At 43.7% G+C, this 13,793-nt stretch overlaps 2 protein-coding genes across 2 annotated transcripts in view; one reads left to right on the forward strand and one right to left on the reverse strand.

Moving 5' to 3' along the window:
• Nucleotides 1-5,822, forward strand: part of LOC103922776 (hepatoma-derived growth factor-related protein 3) — an 18,691-nt gene extending 12,869 nt beyond the window's left edge. Inside the window, exon 6 of the mRNA XM_009330978.1 lies at nucleotides 3,960-5,822. Within this exon, the coding sequence (XP_009329253.1) occupies nucleotides 3,960-3,965 (6 nt within the window). The 3' untranslated portion in view covers nucleotides 3,966-5,822. The remainder of the gene's footprint in view (nucleotides 1-3,959) is intronic.
• Nucleotides 5,823-6,529: 707 nt separating this feature from the next.
• Nucleotides 6,530-13,793, reverse strand: part of TM6SF1 (transmembrane 6 superfamily member 1) — a 23,783-nt gene continuing 16,519 nt past the window's right edge. The window contains exons 9-11 of the mRNA XM_009330979.1: nucleotides 13,731-13,793; nucleotides 12,586-12,705; nucleotides 6,530-6,904 (exon numbers count right to left, since the gene is read on the reverse strand). The exon at nucleotides 13,731-13,793 is cut by the window's right edge and continues 36 nt beyond it. Of these exons, the coding sequence (XP_009329254.1) occupies nucleotides 6,713-6,904; nucleotides 12,586-12,705; nucleotides 13,731-13,793 (375 nt within the window). The 3' untranslated portion in view covers nucleotides 6,530-6,712. The remainder of the gene's footprint in view (nucleotides 6,905-12,585; nucleotides 12,706-13,730) is intronic.

Raw genomic sequence — 13,793 nt, forward strand, 5'->3', positions numbered from 1 at the left:
CTGTTCTTTGGCTGATTCCTTCCCCAGAAAGATGCAAAGCCTGAACCTCAGGGTTTTATTATCTAATATTAATTAACTAATAATGTATTAGCTAAGACAGCCCATCCCAGAGCTTGCTCAGGAGTCACAGACACCCCCCCATGACAGTCCTCTGCTGTTAAATACTAAATTGTTTTGGCTTTCTCAAAATACCACCTCAATAGAATATTCCGGTGGAAAGGTATTCGTGGCTCTGTGTTGTTTACTTTCTATGGTGCAAAATTAGCTCATAAATCAGTGAATTCATGGCAGCAGATTTACATTCCACATTTAAATCTCCGGTGACTTGGGCGTTTGGTTCTTGGCTGGCATAACTCTTTTCACTTTTACTCTCTGGATACCCATATAATGACGTTTGAAAGCTGGCTGTGGTCCCTGCCCTGTTAGAGAGTATTTGAATGTTAAGGTCAGCACTCAGGGTATGTGGCAAGTTTTTCTTTTGGTATTTGTTATTTTAGTTACAGTCCGGACATTGTGTTGGTAAATGAGGCATTCTCTTGGTGTACGGATGCATGCGGTCGCCTTTCAGGAGGTCAATGATTTTACCGAGTCTTTGAAAAATAATAGATTTGTTGGAAATGAAGTACGGGTTTTTTTGCTCCTGGTACGGCCTGAATATTAAAGGGGGGTAAAGGACTGTGATCTTTTTACTCGCACTGACAATCAGTTACTAACATGGGAGTCTGTGGATCTATTTGTGGAGGCGACTGCTTGCCAGCATGAATAAGGGGATCAAAATCTGGTCCAAAATTACTGCCATCTGATACCATTGCAATTGGGAGAACATATTTAAAACAGCCTGTGTCCGGGACATATTTTTTGTTGTGATGTTCTTGTGGGCTAGCAACAATTCCAGCTATTGCTGCGAAAGACAAGTGTTACGGCCAAATTGGCCAGAGAAACACAGGTTCCTTGTGTCCTCCTGATGTGGTTTTGAGACGTTTGGTTCCTTTGCTCTTCCTTCTTTACTTCTCAGGAATAACACTGGTTACGCTGCGTAACAGGTTTGGGGTTTTATCACCATTAAAAGCGTAGCATTTAGGGCTCTATTCAATGGAAAAGCATTTATGTGGGCATTTTTCCAGAAAATGGAAACAGAGTATGTATTTCTCTCTGAATCTTTTTCAGCAATTTGAGGTAAGTTAAAATCTACCCCTCCAAAAAGATAACGTTTGTAAAAATGTCTTTAACTATTGCACAGTAAAAATTTCTGTGTAAAAATCAATAGTGGCGTACTCTCTGGTGTAAGGAGGTGTGGGGTTTGCTGCCTTCACATAGCTCAGGAGAACAGCACTGCTAAACCGGGCGATGGGACGTAACTCGGGAGAAACGTGTCTGAATGCAAGTTGAGATTAAAGCAGCCGGTATAGATGAAATATACTCTTTGCACCTCTGTGTACATTGAATCCTGTAACCGCTTTGACCTCAAACCAACATGGAATAACAGTGATCGTACAGAGCGAGAAAATAATTATCCTTCTGCCCATCCAGCAAGAGCTTTTAAAGTACAGGACGGCTGAGTCAGTTGCCAGACACTGTCAAGGAAGGAATTTTCAGTGCCAGAAAAAACAAGGCAATTTGTGGATTTAGTTTTATTTCCTGCTCTCCCTGTTCTCTGTCCTTAAATTTTATTGATGACTGAAATTTTTCACTCAAATCAGTCAGATTCTGTGCTGTTCCTTTTGTGTGCAGTAGCGATGGTCAGTGCGGCACACGTTGTACCATATCTTACAGTAAAGCCGAGAGACTTGTTCAAACAAAGATGATGCGAGTCGATCTGTTTCTGAAGAGACGTGAAACCATGGAGACCGCGGAAGCTGCTCAGCTCTGCCGCATCCTTGTTCAGCGGCCGCCGCGGGAGCCTGGCGGCGCCTGCTGCCTGGGTAGGGGAAGGAGCCGAGGTCCCTGTGCAGCCCCGCTGGCCCCGGGGGCTGCCTGCATCGGGGGAGAAGAGAACTGCTGACTTCTGGGGCACCTGGGAGTGCGCCTGGGAGGCAAAATGCGTGTTACGCTGGAAGATGGTACTGGAAGCTGAAAATGCTAGAGGATGATTTGCATACCTGGCTCTTTGTCGTCCCTCCTGCGCCCACTGTGGCCCAACGGACCTATCTGTGAGCCAGTGGGGAGTGGAAGAATTAATATTCCCAGCGCCCCACGTGAGAATGGTGCTTACCCAATCTTCTGGCCTTAGCCCAGAGGGGAATCGCTGTTACTACGTGCAAAGGTTTCATACTCCGAAAGGACAGCTTTCCTTACTGGATCCGAGAACGCTACCGTAGGGACTGACTGTTTCACCACCCATCCTGCCTATCAATCAGTGCTGGGCAGCAGCTGTCATTAAGAACTTCAGCAGAAGGCATGGTTTGATTGACTAATCATTTGTAGTTGTTTTAATGGGTGTCTGCACTTCCCTCTGAAGGGAAAGAAACGGCAGGAACCCCTCCAAGCCACGTCTCCAAAGCATCTGTAAGTATAATCTCATTGACAAACAGGCAAGAGGTCAATGGAAGTGCGGTGCTCTGGATGAGCAGCGCATCGTTACACCTTTTGGGGGGAGGCAGGGCTCAGGCAGTTCCTGTAAGCCATCGTTACATGCGTGAGCATTTTATAATAACCCCTTATCGTGTGTCGTTAGTCAGGATGTACCAGGACCTCCCACACGGAAGGTGCAGGTTTCCATTACTTACTGTTTGCAAACCCCTTGTCGTAGGAGAGGAGAACCACACTGAACAAACACAGCCCTTAGCTGAGAGGTGCAGCGAGCAGGCTGGGATCCCAGGCTGCTAAGTGGGCGCTTGTATGCTCTTGTCCCCTTGGGCAGAGAAGCATAGTCCGCTGTAGCCGTGGCATCACACGCAGCAGGTATGACGGGCCAGAGCGGGAGAGAGCTTAGGCAGCAAACTGCTAGCGCAGGGATGTTACAATGTCCTCTTCTCATATTCTCCCCCGGATCCTGTGTAAAATGAAAATTCCATCATCCCCAGTGGATTTAACCTGTCCCCCCCCCACTTATTCCTTGACGTTGATTTTTCTTCTTGGATGGTCACACCAAACGCGGTACCAATTCTTTCATGCTGCTTGTGTGTTGTGCTCCTCTCCGTCCATCGGGGCGTGGGTGGACCAAGCATTCGCGCTCTGAATTCTTGACGAAGGAGAAGGGACGTCTTGCTGGGGGTCAGGCAGTCACGCAGCGTTGCATGTCTTCGCGTTGTTGGACAAAAGCAGTTTGTCCCTGTGCCTGTAGGCGAGTTTTGCCGTCTGTGTTTAATATGAAGAAACCGAGACGTGGAGACGCTTGCCATGATCGCACGAGGACAGTCTGACCCCGTTCCCACTGATGTCAGTGGAAGCAGGAGCTGACCTTGACTCAGTCACGAAGTGGGAGTTTCTTCCTTTTCATCACCCTACCGTGAACCCCAAGCCAAACTGTTTCCTTTTCAGAAGCAGCATTCAGAGACGTTTATCTTTCTTCGTCCTTGCTAAGCGTTCCTTTGTTTGAACAAAAGGGTGTTCTCACCGCGCGGCGTTCGGGAGGAGAGCAGTGCCTGGGCTGCTGCGTGAAGCCTATCGGGGATTTAGCGTAGTGGAAAAACGCGGAATTTGGTTGCCTGTGACGTATACCGCGAGATTCGTAACTAAATGATTGGGGAGAACAAAAAACAACCCACATACATGACTCGAGCTGCTCGTTTGAATAAAGCCCTAAATGTTTAAACTGTATTCTTTAATATTTTGTAGCGGTATGTTGAGTTGCTGTAACGTAAGCAGTTTTCTCTAGGAAAAAAGTGTCTGTTCGAGCAGACCAGGTGGCTACTTGCGCCTGTGACTCTGCAGTGCGGGAATACGGCATTAATTAGATCGAGTATGGTGCGGCGTGCTCTTTCTTACATTAAATGGGATTATTTTTTTTTCTCTTTCAGACTTAACCAACATAATGACTGCTGAATATTAAGGGAAAACACAAGAAGGTTACATGTTTGGTTGTCTAATATTCTTGGATTTGATATGAGTCACCACATCTGTTCATTAGTATCATCAACAGCATCCCAGTTTGTATGCACATTATTCACATTCCTATCTGTTGTGTTTGCAGAAATGACATTTTACCCTTTTTTCTAAGGGTTCCTTTTTGATTTTCATATTATTTGGTTGCATGAAGTTGCCCTTTACCAGTGGCTGAGGTTTATGAAGATACCGCGTACTTGAACACGTTTCAGATTCCTTTTCTAGCTAGAAAAGGTGTAGCTCCAAATTACATCATTCTAAATCAGCAGTTTTTTAAAAAGAAGTAAGTCCTAGAAATGAGTCCCCTCCATACAATACTACAGTATCTTCCACGTACAAACATAATTTCAGATTTCCCTATATCCATGCTTTCTTGATTTTTGATCGGTTGACAACACGAAAGAAAAATTCTTCTTCAGTTGAGGTCACCGCCAAGTTCAATAATGTAATAAAATACCTTTCCTTATTAGAAGTACCTAGCTAGTTATACTCTTAATACTTCTCAAAATCATGATGTAATGTACACTATCTGACTTAGTTCCTATATGTGGAGTTAGTGAAAGTCTTTTTGTGTTTCTTTAGATTAATACAAGGATTTTTTCCAATGCCAACACAATTTGAAATCATTCGTTTGGATGCTTTCCATTTTTAAGCTTACTGTGATATAGAACCCTATGGGAAACCAAAAGAAAACATCAATTTTAAATAACGAAAGGCTTAAAAAAGGATGCTGTCATTCTGGCTTTCTTTTCCTTTTGGAAATAGAACTAGACTAGTAAGTAAGCATTCCAGATCCATTATTCTGTGTACATTATTGTTGCTATTGTGATAATAGAGATTTTTATTTATTTTTATGCCAGCTTTTATTGTGAAAACATATTTAGTCTGGTTTTATCAATCCTTGTTATGCTTGTCCTTGGAACATCTTTTGCGTATTCAAGGTTTGTAGTTGACGAGTTTACTGTAAAAAACTAAAAAAAAACCACAACAAAAAAACAAAAAACAAAACAAAAAGAAAACAAAAAAATGTATTGTTTTTACAGAATAAATTTATTGGAATGTGTATTGGGAGTAAGGTTTGAGGTTGTAAGCAACTAAGTTAGCGTCATATTTGGCTTCATACGTGTAATAATGTGAGGTATTAATGTAAGTCAAGTATTAAAGCAAAACATTCTGTTAACATGAGTTGACCATAATAGATACAAGTGCAGGTGAGATCTTTATTTTTTCTGTACTTTGCCTTTTCTGGATAACAGGAGGTTATTAAATTCACCTTGAATGTATTCAAAGTTTCTTTAAAACCAGTAGAAGTAACATCGGAGGCTCCGATACCTGTTTGTGAGCCAGCACGTCCTGTTGCAGCCCAACAGCTCCGGGCTTCTTTGCTTGGGAGGACGTGCTGGGATGGAGCTGCCCCGAATTCTAGCGTACGTGGAAGGAGCCCGCACCAGGGAGGCTGGGCGCTGGAGGAAGTCATTGCTAAGTTCCTTTTCGCCAAGAAGCATTGACTGAGGTGCGTTGTGGTTATTTTGGGCCTGGAGGTTTAAAACCGTGGGTTCTCTCTTCTGAGCGCCGCTGTGAACTACACCGCGGCGTTCAACGGGGGAGTGTTACAGCATGCATTTCTTGCCGCTCTGAAGGGCCCCTTGGGCAGGGTGCAACGCGCATGCGCATGAGCTGGTGCTGTCTTGTTAGTGATTAGGTTTAAAAAGAAAATTAAAATCCTCTAAATCAAAACAGCCGAAAGTCAGCATCCCAAAATAAAGTGTTTCCGGTTAAAATGTATCAGCTAAATTCGTCTGTGAGAAGGGCGCTAACTGTGCCGCTTTTAGTACAAATACACGTAGAAGTCAGAGCAGTAGCTGTAATCGCAAACAGAAACATAAACCACACAAACCGAGGTCGCTGTGTTTGCTGCTGCTCGTTTATGACCCAACAGCATTAGCAAAAGTAGCTGCAGAGAAGAACACGGCCAAAACCCCCTCCTCTCTGAAAAGGCACGCTGCGGTGTCAGGCCTGACTGTTGAAGGCAGCGAGCCCTCCGCGCCCAGCCCAGAAGTGCTGGGAAGCACATGCTTAACTTCAAGCAGACGAGCAGTCCTTGCAGAGGTGAATCCTCGACAGAATTAACAAAACTACACCATTTGCTTATCGTATATGGAGTCTTACCGTAAGAGTTGATTGCTTCTTAAAAGATTTCTTGGGATTTTTAACGAGGCTGACCCACAAACCATACTTTTCGACAAATAAAACGTGTGCATGTGACAGAGTTATGTATGGTAATTTTTCACACTTCAAAATATTGACCTTCACGTTCCACAGTAGCTCCGTGTGCGGCCTGCTCCCAGCGACGTTCTTCAGTGTGTGGAGGCTAAACACGGACACCATTATTATTATTATTCAACTTCATGCACTATTTCTCAAACTGTCAAGGCGGCTTACTTAAAAATAGCTATGTGAACTAGTCAAAGTGTTGAGAAGTGGTACTGAAGGCAGGCGTCTTTATTTTCCCTTTTTGAGGAGGATAAACAAAACAGACTGTGCAACTTCACACAATTGTGCAATTTTACACATCTTACACGCTTCACGTGGGTTCCGTCTGAGCAGTTCGATTGCATCCCAGCCCAATTATATACACAGCCAAAGAGAGGGGCTGCAAACAGTTGCGCTATTCCGTTTTTTCTTCTTGTTTTGTTTTCATAAAAAACTCTGGCTTGTTGACACACCTGTAAGCCAACAGCTGGGGAAGAATCCCGTACATTACGTTCAATATCAGAAAGAACTGTTTTGCTTCTTCAGGGACTCTGTAGATGTAAGGAGTTCGAGCGTGAAGAGAAGCACCGATATGGGAAAATTGAGCCTGTGGTGTGTATATAACGTATATATTAAAGAAAGGTAAAGTTGATGTATATTTTGGAAAGACAGCATAATCCACATGCAAGTATGCACCTCCGGTGACATTTTCCAAGCCAGCCCTTTTATTCCAGAACTATCCACCATCCTTTTGCACAGCGGCATAAAAATACAGTCTAAACTGAGGTCATTAATATCTTGGTATAAGAGGCAGGAGAGGAACTGTCAGTACCATGGTAGGAGGTTTATTTTACGCGCACGGTGGCACTGATCTTTACATCAGGTATAGGATTTCACCCTCGGCTTATAGGTGATTATTCATGCAACAGGGCCCGTGACCCTGCCCCAGGCGCACGGCCGCTGAAGTGTGCGCCACCGCAGAGAGCCGCACTGCTGAGCCGCGGCCCAGCCGCGGGGGCAGGACCCGCACCCACCTACCTAGGAGCCTGGTGTTTGGCGTCGGGGGAAGCAGACGCTCACTCCGAATAAAGTTAGAAAAGAAAATCTTGGAAGCTGTGTTAGTTCTGGTTTAGGGGATGGTTTTTTTTTTTAAATCTTAAACCCAGTCTTCCAGATTCTGATCCCGGAACTCCTGATGATTTCAGAAAACGTCTGCAATATTTGGCTTTTGGGCTGGGGGCGGTTCTGAAGTACAGGTTACGTTTACAGTGAAGGTTATGTGCAAAGACAAGCTTGCTGGGCCGAAGCGTATTTTTAGCGTAAACAGACATTTAAAGATAGAAGCGTCAGGATAGTCGCTGTCTTTTGTCTCCATCTGTTACCTGCTATTTCAAGCCACAGCTCGTTCACGTTAACTATTGTGTGTCCAATTTTTTTTACTATTAGTTAGTTAGTTAGCAGCGGAGGAGATCTGAGAAGATAAACATCAGTTTGATCTTAAGCAGAGCAGGAGAAAGGGACACCGGGATTTTGGTAACGCAGAGGAGTACACTGTGGCCAAATCACGTCCTCTGTTTTGGCTTCAGCAGGGGTTATTCTGGACTCGCAAAGAACACAGTTCTGCTCACGGTTAGCGAAGTAGAAAGTGAAATACAGCGCAGGTGTTTTAATACGCAGCCCTCTGTCAAAAGGTTAGGTTGAGACCATATATCAAAACAGAAGAGGAAATCAGTTTTCAGGTGATTGTAACCACCTCCACTTAACAGGGAGAGCTGATCTAGCAAACCTGAGTCAGGAAGCGGAGTAATCAAAGAAATCAAATACAAACACACTTCAGCAGAGTGCCACTTAGCATGTTTCTGTAAATAGCTGTTACACAGTAAACAGATGTTCAGGGGCTCGCTATCAGCAGCCTTTTTATATCAGCCTCGTAATTCAGCCCATCTCTTGCAGCCTGTTTGTTCTCGCCTGTCTCAGGCAGGAACCGCCTTTGGCACCTGGGTGGTCTTGCTCACATCCCTGCTACCTTCCTGGCCTTGGGAGCCACCTCTGCCCGGGCAGCCGGAGCGGTAGCGCTCAGCAGCAAAGCCCTCGTGTTACACGAGGTAGCAGTCTCCCAAGCAGAGAGCCAGCCACTGCCAGGCTTCAGGTAGGAGGTTTGGGGCTGTCTGATGTTCACCTAGGCACTAACAGCCTCCAGGTAGCGTTTCAGAGCCTCTTCTGGGGTGAACAAGACGCTAAGCTACGTACTTCTCTGTGAGGATTGCAAGGCCCGCCTGTCTCCAAGAGTGGCCAACTGTGCATCATAGTAAGTTGACAGTAAATTCATAGTAAGCCTTGTCAGAAAGGGCTGTGAGGGACTGCTGCTGTGAGACCCGGAGCTCCCGCAGCCTCCTAGGTACCTTTGAAGATCTAAGCCTTATTGTGTGGTCTTGTCTCTTACAAGAGTTGTGGCACGTTAGTGAGCTTTGAGCATTATAAAAAGAAAAAGCAGAAACATTTTGTTCTATTTGTAGCCCATGAAGACTTTTACTAGCTAATGATGCACCGCATAATGAAGTTACTATTTATTAGACTTGTTTTTCAATATAACACGTTGCTTTTTCCTTTCATTACCAGGGAGGATATTTAGGTTTGTTAAAGTCACTCTTTTTTAAATTTGATTTGCCTCTGTGGAAATTGTGTTATGTCTTTAATCTCATGTGTTTCCTTTCCATGACTGTACTCTGCTTCTGCTTTTTTTTTCTTTCTCCCCCCCGCCCCACCTTGGGGCAGGGCGTGTGTCGTAAAAGCAGCTCTCGCTCACCAGTAGCCCAGTCCTGCTCTTCTTTCAAGTACCAGGCAGACCTGCACCAAATCCGGAATTTTAAGCAGCAAGACGAGAGCTGTTAGTTCCTGCACATGGCTCTGCCTGTTGGGCGATAGGCTGGCATTGCGGTAAGTGAGAGCAGCCTGGAGTCTGTGGCGCTACCTCGCCGTGATCAGGTCCTCTCAGCAAATAAGCCATTCCTTGGCGCTTTCTGTTACTGAACCCTTTCTAAGTGGATCATTTTGATGATCGAACCCCTAAAACTGGACTGAGAAATCAACCAAATGAGATGCTGCAGGTAAACTTCTAAGGTAGCCTTATCTGTCTAACATACAGCCTTTGTTAACCTCGAAGCCTCGGCCAGCCTGCTGATCAGGCCGGCCCACAGCAATTGAAAGCTGCCTGGTGCTGGACGTGGCACTGCTCAACTTGACAACTGCAATTTGCATATGCCTGCTACTCATTAAGCTTCTTGTCTCTATGAAATAATTTGGGTTTGGGTTTTTTTACAATATTTTTTGTCTGCAGCCTAATCATAGGCAGTACTTGGAGTGTTTCTTACCCTGCAGTCAAGAAAGCCCTCCAGCTAGGGACAGAGAAGGGCCAGGAAAGAGGTTAGGAGTCCTTCTTCACTCCGTGCCTTCTCTCTAAAACCAACTAAAATCAAGCAAAGACTGTAACTGATTTTGGAGGGGTTTGGACCAGGTCTTACGAGCCTAAGGAAAGCCATCAAATAGAGTGGGGAGAGAGTAACCTAGAAAAATATATTCCTTGGGTTTAGGTTCTCTTGTAGACAAGAGGCGCTGCAGAAACTAGCCACCAAAAATTGCAGGATTAAGGAAAACACTGAGAAGGAGTAAAGAAAAACTTTCTACATCTGAGAGAGCAGGGAGGGGAAGTGGGCTATGGAGAATTGGTGAGACAGAATGGTTTTGGGTAGCAGGGCTGTGGCTCTTCACCCCTTCTCATCTGGCTCACTTGCATAGGGAAATACCAAGTTAAGTTCAGAGGCTATTCCAACCCTTTTGTATAATCAAAGCTCTTGGTACTTCAGTCAAGTGACATTTACAGAGCTCTTCCTGAAGCTTCAGAAGGCCCAATAAGGGTCACAACCTGGTTTTGGAGTCTGAATGTTAGTAACAGAATAACTCAAGCTGAGAGCTATACGTAATTCTGAAAAACAGTAAATATTCCTCTGTATGTGTGAAAGGCTAGGCACTTTTAGAGGTTCTTAGTTTAGATGCATCACATGGTATTTTGATACTTGTTTTTGTAAAAAGTACGTACTTCATAGTGATAGAAATAAAAATAATTAAAGTCTCCACAGCCCCCGTCTGTAGGAGCAGTGTTCATTCCCGGGGGCAATGCCCACTGTTTCCATCGTTAGGTATCTACCTTCTGTGGACCTTTGTGCATAATAGAAAAATGTGTTTCACTACCTACGTATGTTTTAATTATCAATTGCAATGTTTTAGCTTGAGAAAACGGTAGACAAACCTGGAAACGTGTTTTGTGCCTCAAAATGACCAAAACTAAAAATAATACAGAAGGGAGTCCTCAATTCATTGTCACACATGTTTTTCGTCCCAGGTTGCTCACAGTTCACCAAGTCAGCTCAATTAAATCACGTTCAGTTGTGGGATGACTGAAGTTCGTTCTGCAGTGCATTAAAGTAAAAACTACAAAAAAAACAACCCTCCCAAACTTAAAGAAACATTTTTTTGAATCAGGACAAAATGTGGGGAGTATGCAGCAACATACAGTCTCTTAATCAGTCAGTTTCTGTCAGCCCACAGTTTTTCCTTGTTCCTAGGACAAGCTTTAAAGAGTAAAATGGGACATTCTGAGTGTTAGCTTTGGGTTACCAGTAGCTTTTCTTCTCCTTATCTAATGTCTAATAAATCAGCATTATCCTGAAGCCAAACCACAAGGGACAACAGAGGGGTTTTAAGAGGCGTTTTAGACTTCAGCAACAAAATGTTGCATGTATTAATCATACAGCTAAAAGGTACAAAGTGCCATTAAAAAAAGTGTGTGTTATGGGAAACATTTAAAAGAAAAAAAAAAAACAAACCCAAAGCAAACCCCAACAAACCAAAACCAAAGCAACCAAACAAAAATCGCCTCCAATCTGGGAGGCTGAGCCTTTTGGTAAGTTTGCAAGATTGTGATAGCACACTCTGACTTCTGGTTTACTTTTCCTTCTGCTAAATAATCTTTGAAGGAGCAGTTTCTCTCCTGACTGTCTGGGGAATTCATGAAACCTGAGTAATCTGTCAGTAGAGAGAGGTTCCTGACACTGGCTTGCCTACTTTAGCTAGCTTGTGCTTTTTTTAGATTAGATTTGGGCCAAACACAGTTGTATGATTTTTATGATACCTTTTGAGCTTTTAAACCTACTCATTAATATGTTTGCCAGATTCTGTTTTGATATAATTTGGTGATTCAAGATTCTAACTGGTGTGTTTGGGGGGAAAAAAAAAGAAAGTCATATTCTCTGTGATAGCTGCTCACAAATAGAAAATAAACTGTTGTTCCCCCCATCCTTACTGGGCAGTTAAGCTGGATTGCAGCTTGTATCCGTGATTTGTTATCTCAGGCCTGGGGAACAAAGTGTTGGTCTGTGTCTAACAGTGGTACTTGAATTACACTTCTTGCCATGTCCCTGTGTTCTCATTATTGTTGCAGGATTATGTGCGTATTTTCTGCATTGTCTGGATGCTCAGAGCTCATTTCATTTCCTACGTACAGTACAAACCAATTGTCACTGTCTCAACTGTTAAATGGTCATCTATATGTCATGAGAAGTCATTTACTATTCCTTTTGATTTTTTTTTTGTTTGGGCCAGTCTTCTCATACCTGTCAGCACCATTTAGTAATTAACTCCAGTTGTTTATTTAAGAGAATCGGAACAGAATGAGCTAAGAAAGTATGGCCATCGGTCTGCCTTTAGCTTCATGAGCATGTTGTAGTCTTACTGTGGTTTGTGGCCCAGGAGGTTGCCAGTGTTACATCAACATCATCAACTGATGCTGGTCCTTTTGTGCGACTAGTAGATACTTTTTTCCATTTATCTTTTTCAGACTACCTAGTTGGCCAAACATGTCATGGAAACAACAATGTATTTCACCGTTTTGTTGTGGTTTGGGTTTTTTTACATGATTGACTGTTACAGCTTTAATACAGGCTTCCTTCATGGTCACAGCTAAAGAGTTCATGGTGCCTAAAGTTTAAATGAGCCCAATAAAAAGATTCTGTAGAAGGAGAGAGGTCTACTAAAGCAAGAGTGCAGTCATTAGAGACACATAGGTTTGATTCTCCACTCCCTTAAATTAGTTTTCTACAGATATAAAAGGTGATCTGAGTTACAATGGCATAAAACCCGCATGGAAAGATCAAGCCTTGTGCCCCTTATTTATTCTGTAGTTCTCTACTTATTAGTTTGTAATTCAAGAGTGAACATTTTACAAAGAAATACCTGAGCTAGTCCTCCAGCATGTATAAGGGTTAAATCGGGCATCCAGGAACAACCAGGCACCAGTAGGCCATACAGAGCAATCACATAGTACGGCACAGAGTAGAACATGTATGCCAGCATCTGCATTTTAAACAGAAATATTAGTTGCTTTGCAGGGTGTGGGAGATGCATTTAAAAAGTAGCCAGCTGCTGACTGAGGAGTTGAGACTATTCAAAACTACGCTCCTTACAGCAATGATTCCCAGGCCTTCTTGCAGCTATAACTTATTTGAGAAAGAGCTTCACACCCGGATGCTGTTGACTGGATCCACGTGCCCTAAGGCCCCCACTGATACTGACAGCTGCTGTCTCTTTGGCCCGTACAAATCCCCTTCATCTCAGGACATGTTTTCCAACCCCTTGCTGTCCTGAGACCATGCCAGTAAGCGTGGCTTGACCTAATTCAGTGCCCAGCACAACATGGGTGTCTATTTCTCAAGCTCCCCTGCACTTTCAGCTGGGAGGTGTGAGGTCTACCCAAGCCACCCCTTTCCCAGAAAACAGGTCCGGCAGAGATTTTTGGTTTCTGCTCACTGCCTTGCTTGTGAATCCTCTTACCGCTTCAGGCCCTGCCCCCATGCAGCAGCCAGGGTTGCAAAAGAATGGCAACCTTGCAAAGACTACAAAACTAAAGCAAAACGTTCCCTCCTCTGCAATGCTTGTGTAAATGGGGTTTGTGTAAAAAAAAAAAAAAGTGTCATGTTTCAAGGAGTGTCAGTGGTGACAGAAGTGTAACATGAGCTTAAGGACTCTAGTCCTACTACACCCCTTTTTGCTCCATTATTCCAGACTGAAAGTCTACTTTGCCCTTCTAAGGAAGGGGAATGATCATAAAAAGCATGCAGATACATTTCATGGACTATATTAAATGAAGCCTGAGTAATTAGGATGTGTAACTCTAACTGATTTGAATCCAAGTTAAGTTTATCACAACAAAGAGTTGGTACCCTGTAATGGCTGTAGTAGAAAATATGAAATACTATTTAACTTGCCGTGAACAAATACTTCCCTTATTGATCTTGTCATCTGTGAAACCCACGGCTTCATCTTTGTGCCAGTTAACAAATCACTTCTTAACACTCCATGCTCCACAGTCAATGCTTTACCTGAAGCTTAGGATAGGCAGCAGGATCTTTTATGTAAGGCTCGTGAAGTTGAATATATAGCCG

Source organism: Pygoscelis adeliae, unplaced genomic scaffold (assembly GCF_000699105.1).
Source record: "Pygoscelis adeliae isolate BGI_AS28 unplaced genomic scaffold, ASM69910v1 Scaffold318, whole genome shotgun sequence".
In the NCBI taxonomy this organism is placed as follows: domain Eukaryota; kingdom Metazoa; phylum Chordata; class Aves; order Sphenisciformes; family Spheniscidae; genus Pygoscelis; species Pygoscelis adeliae.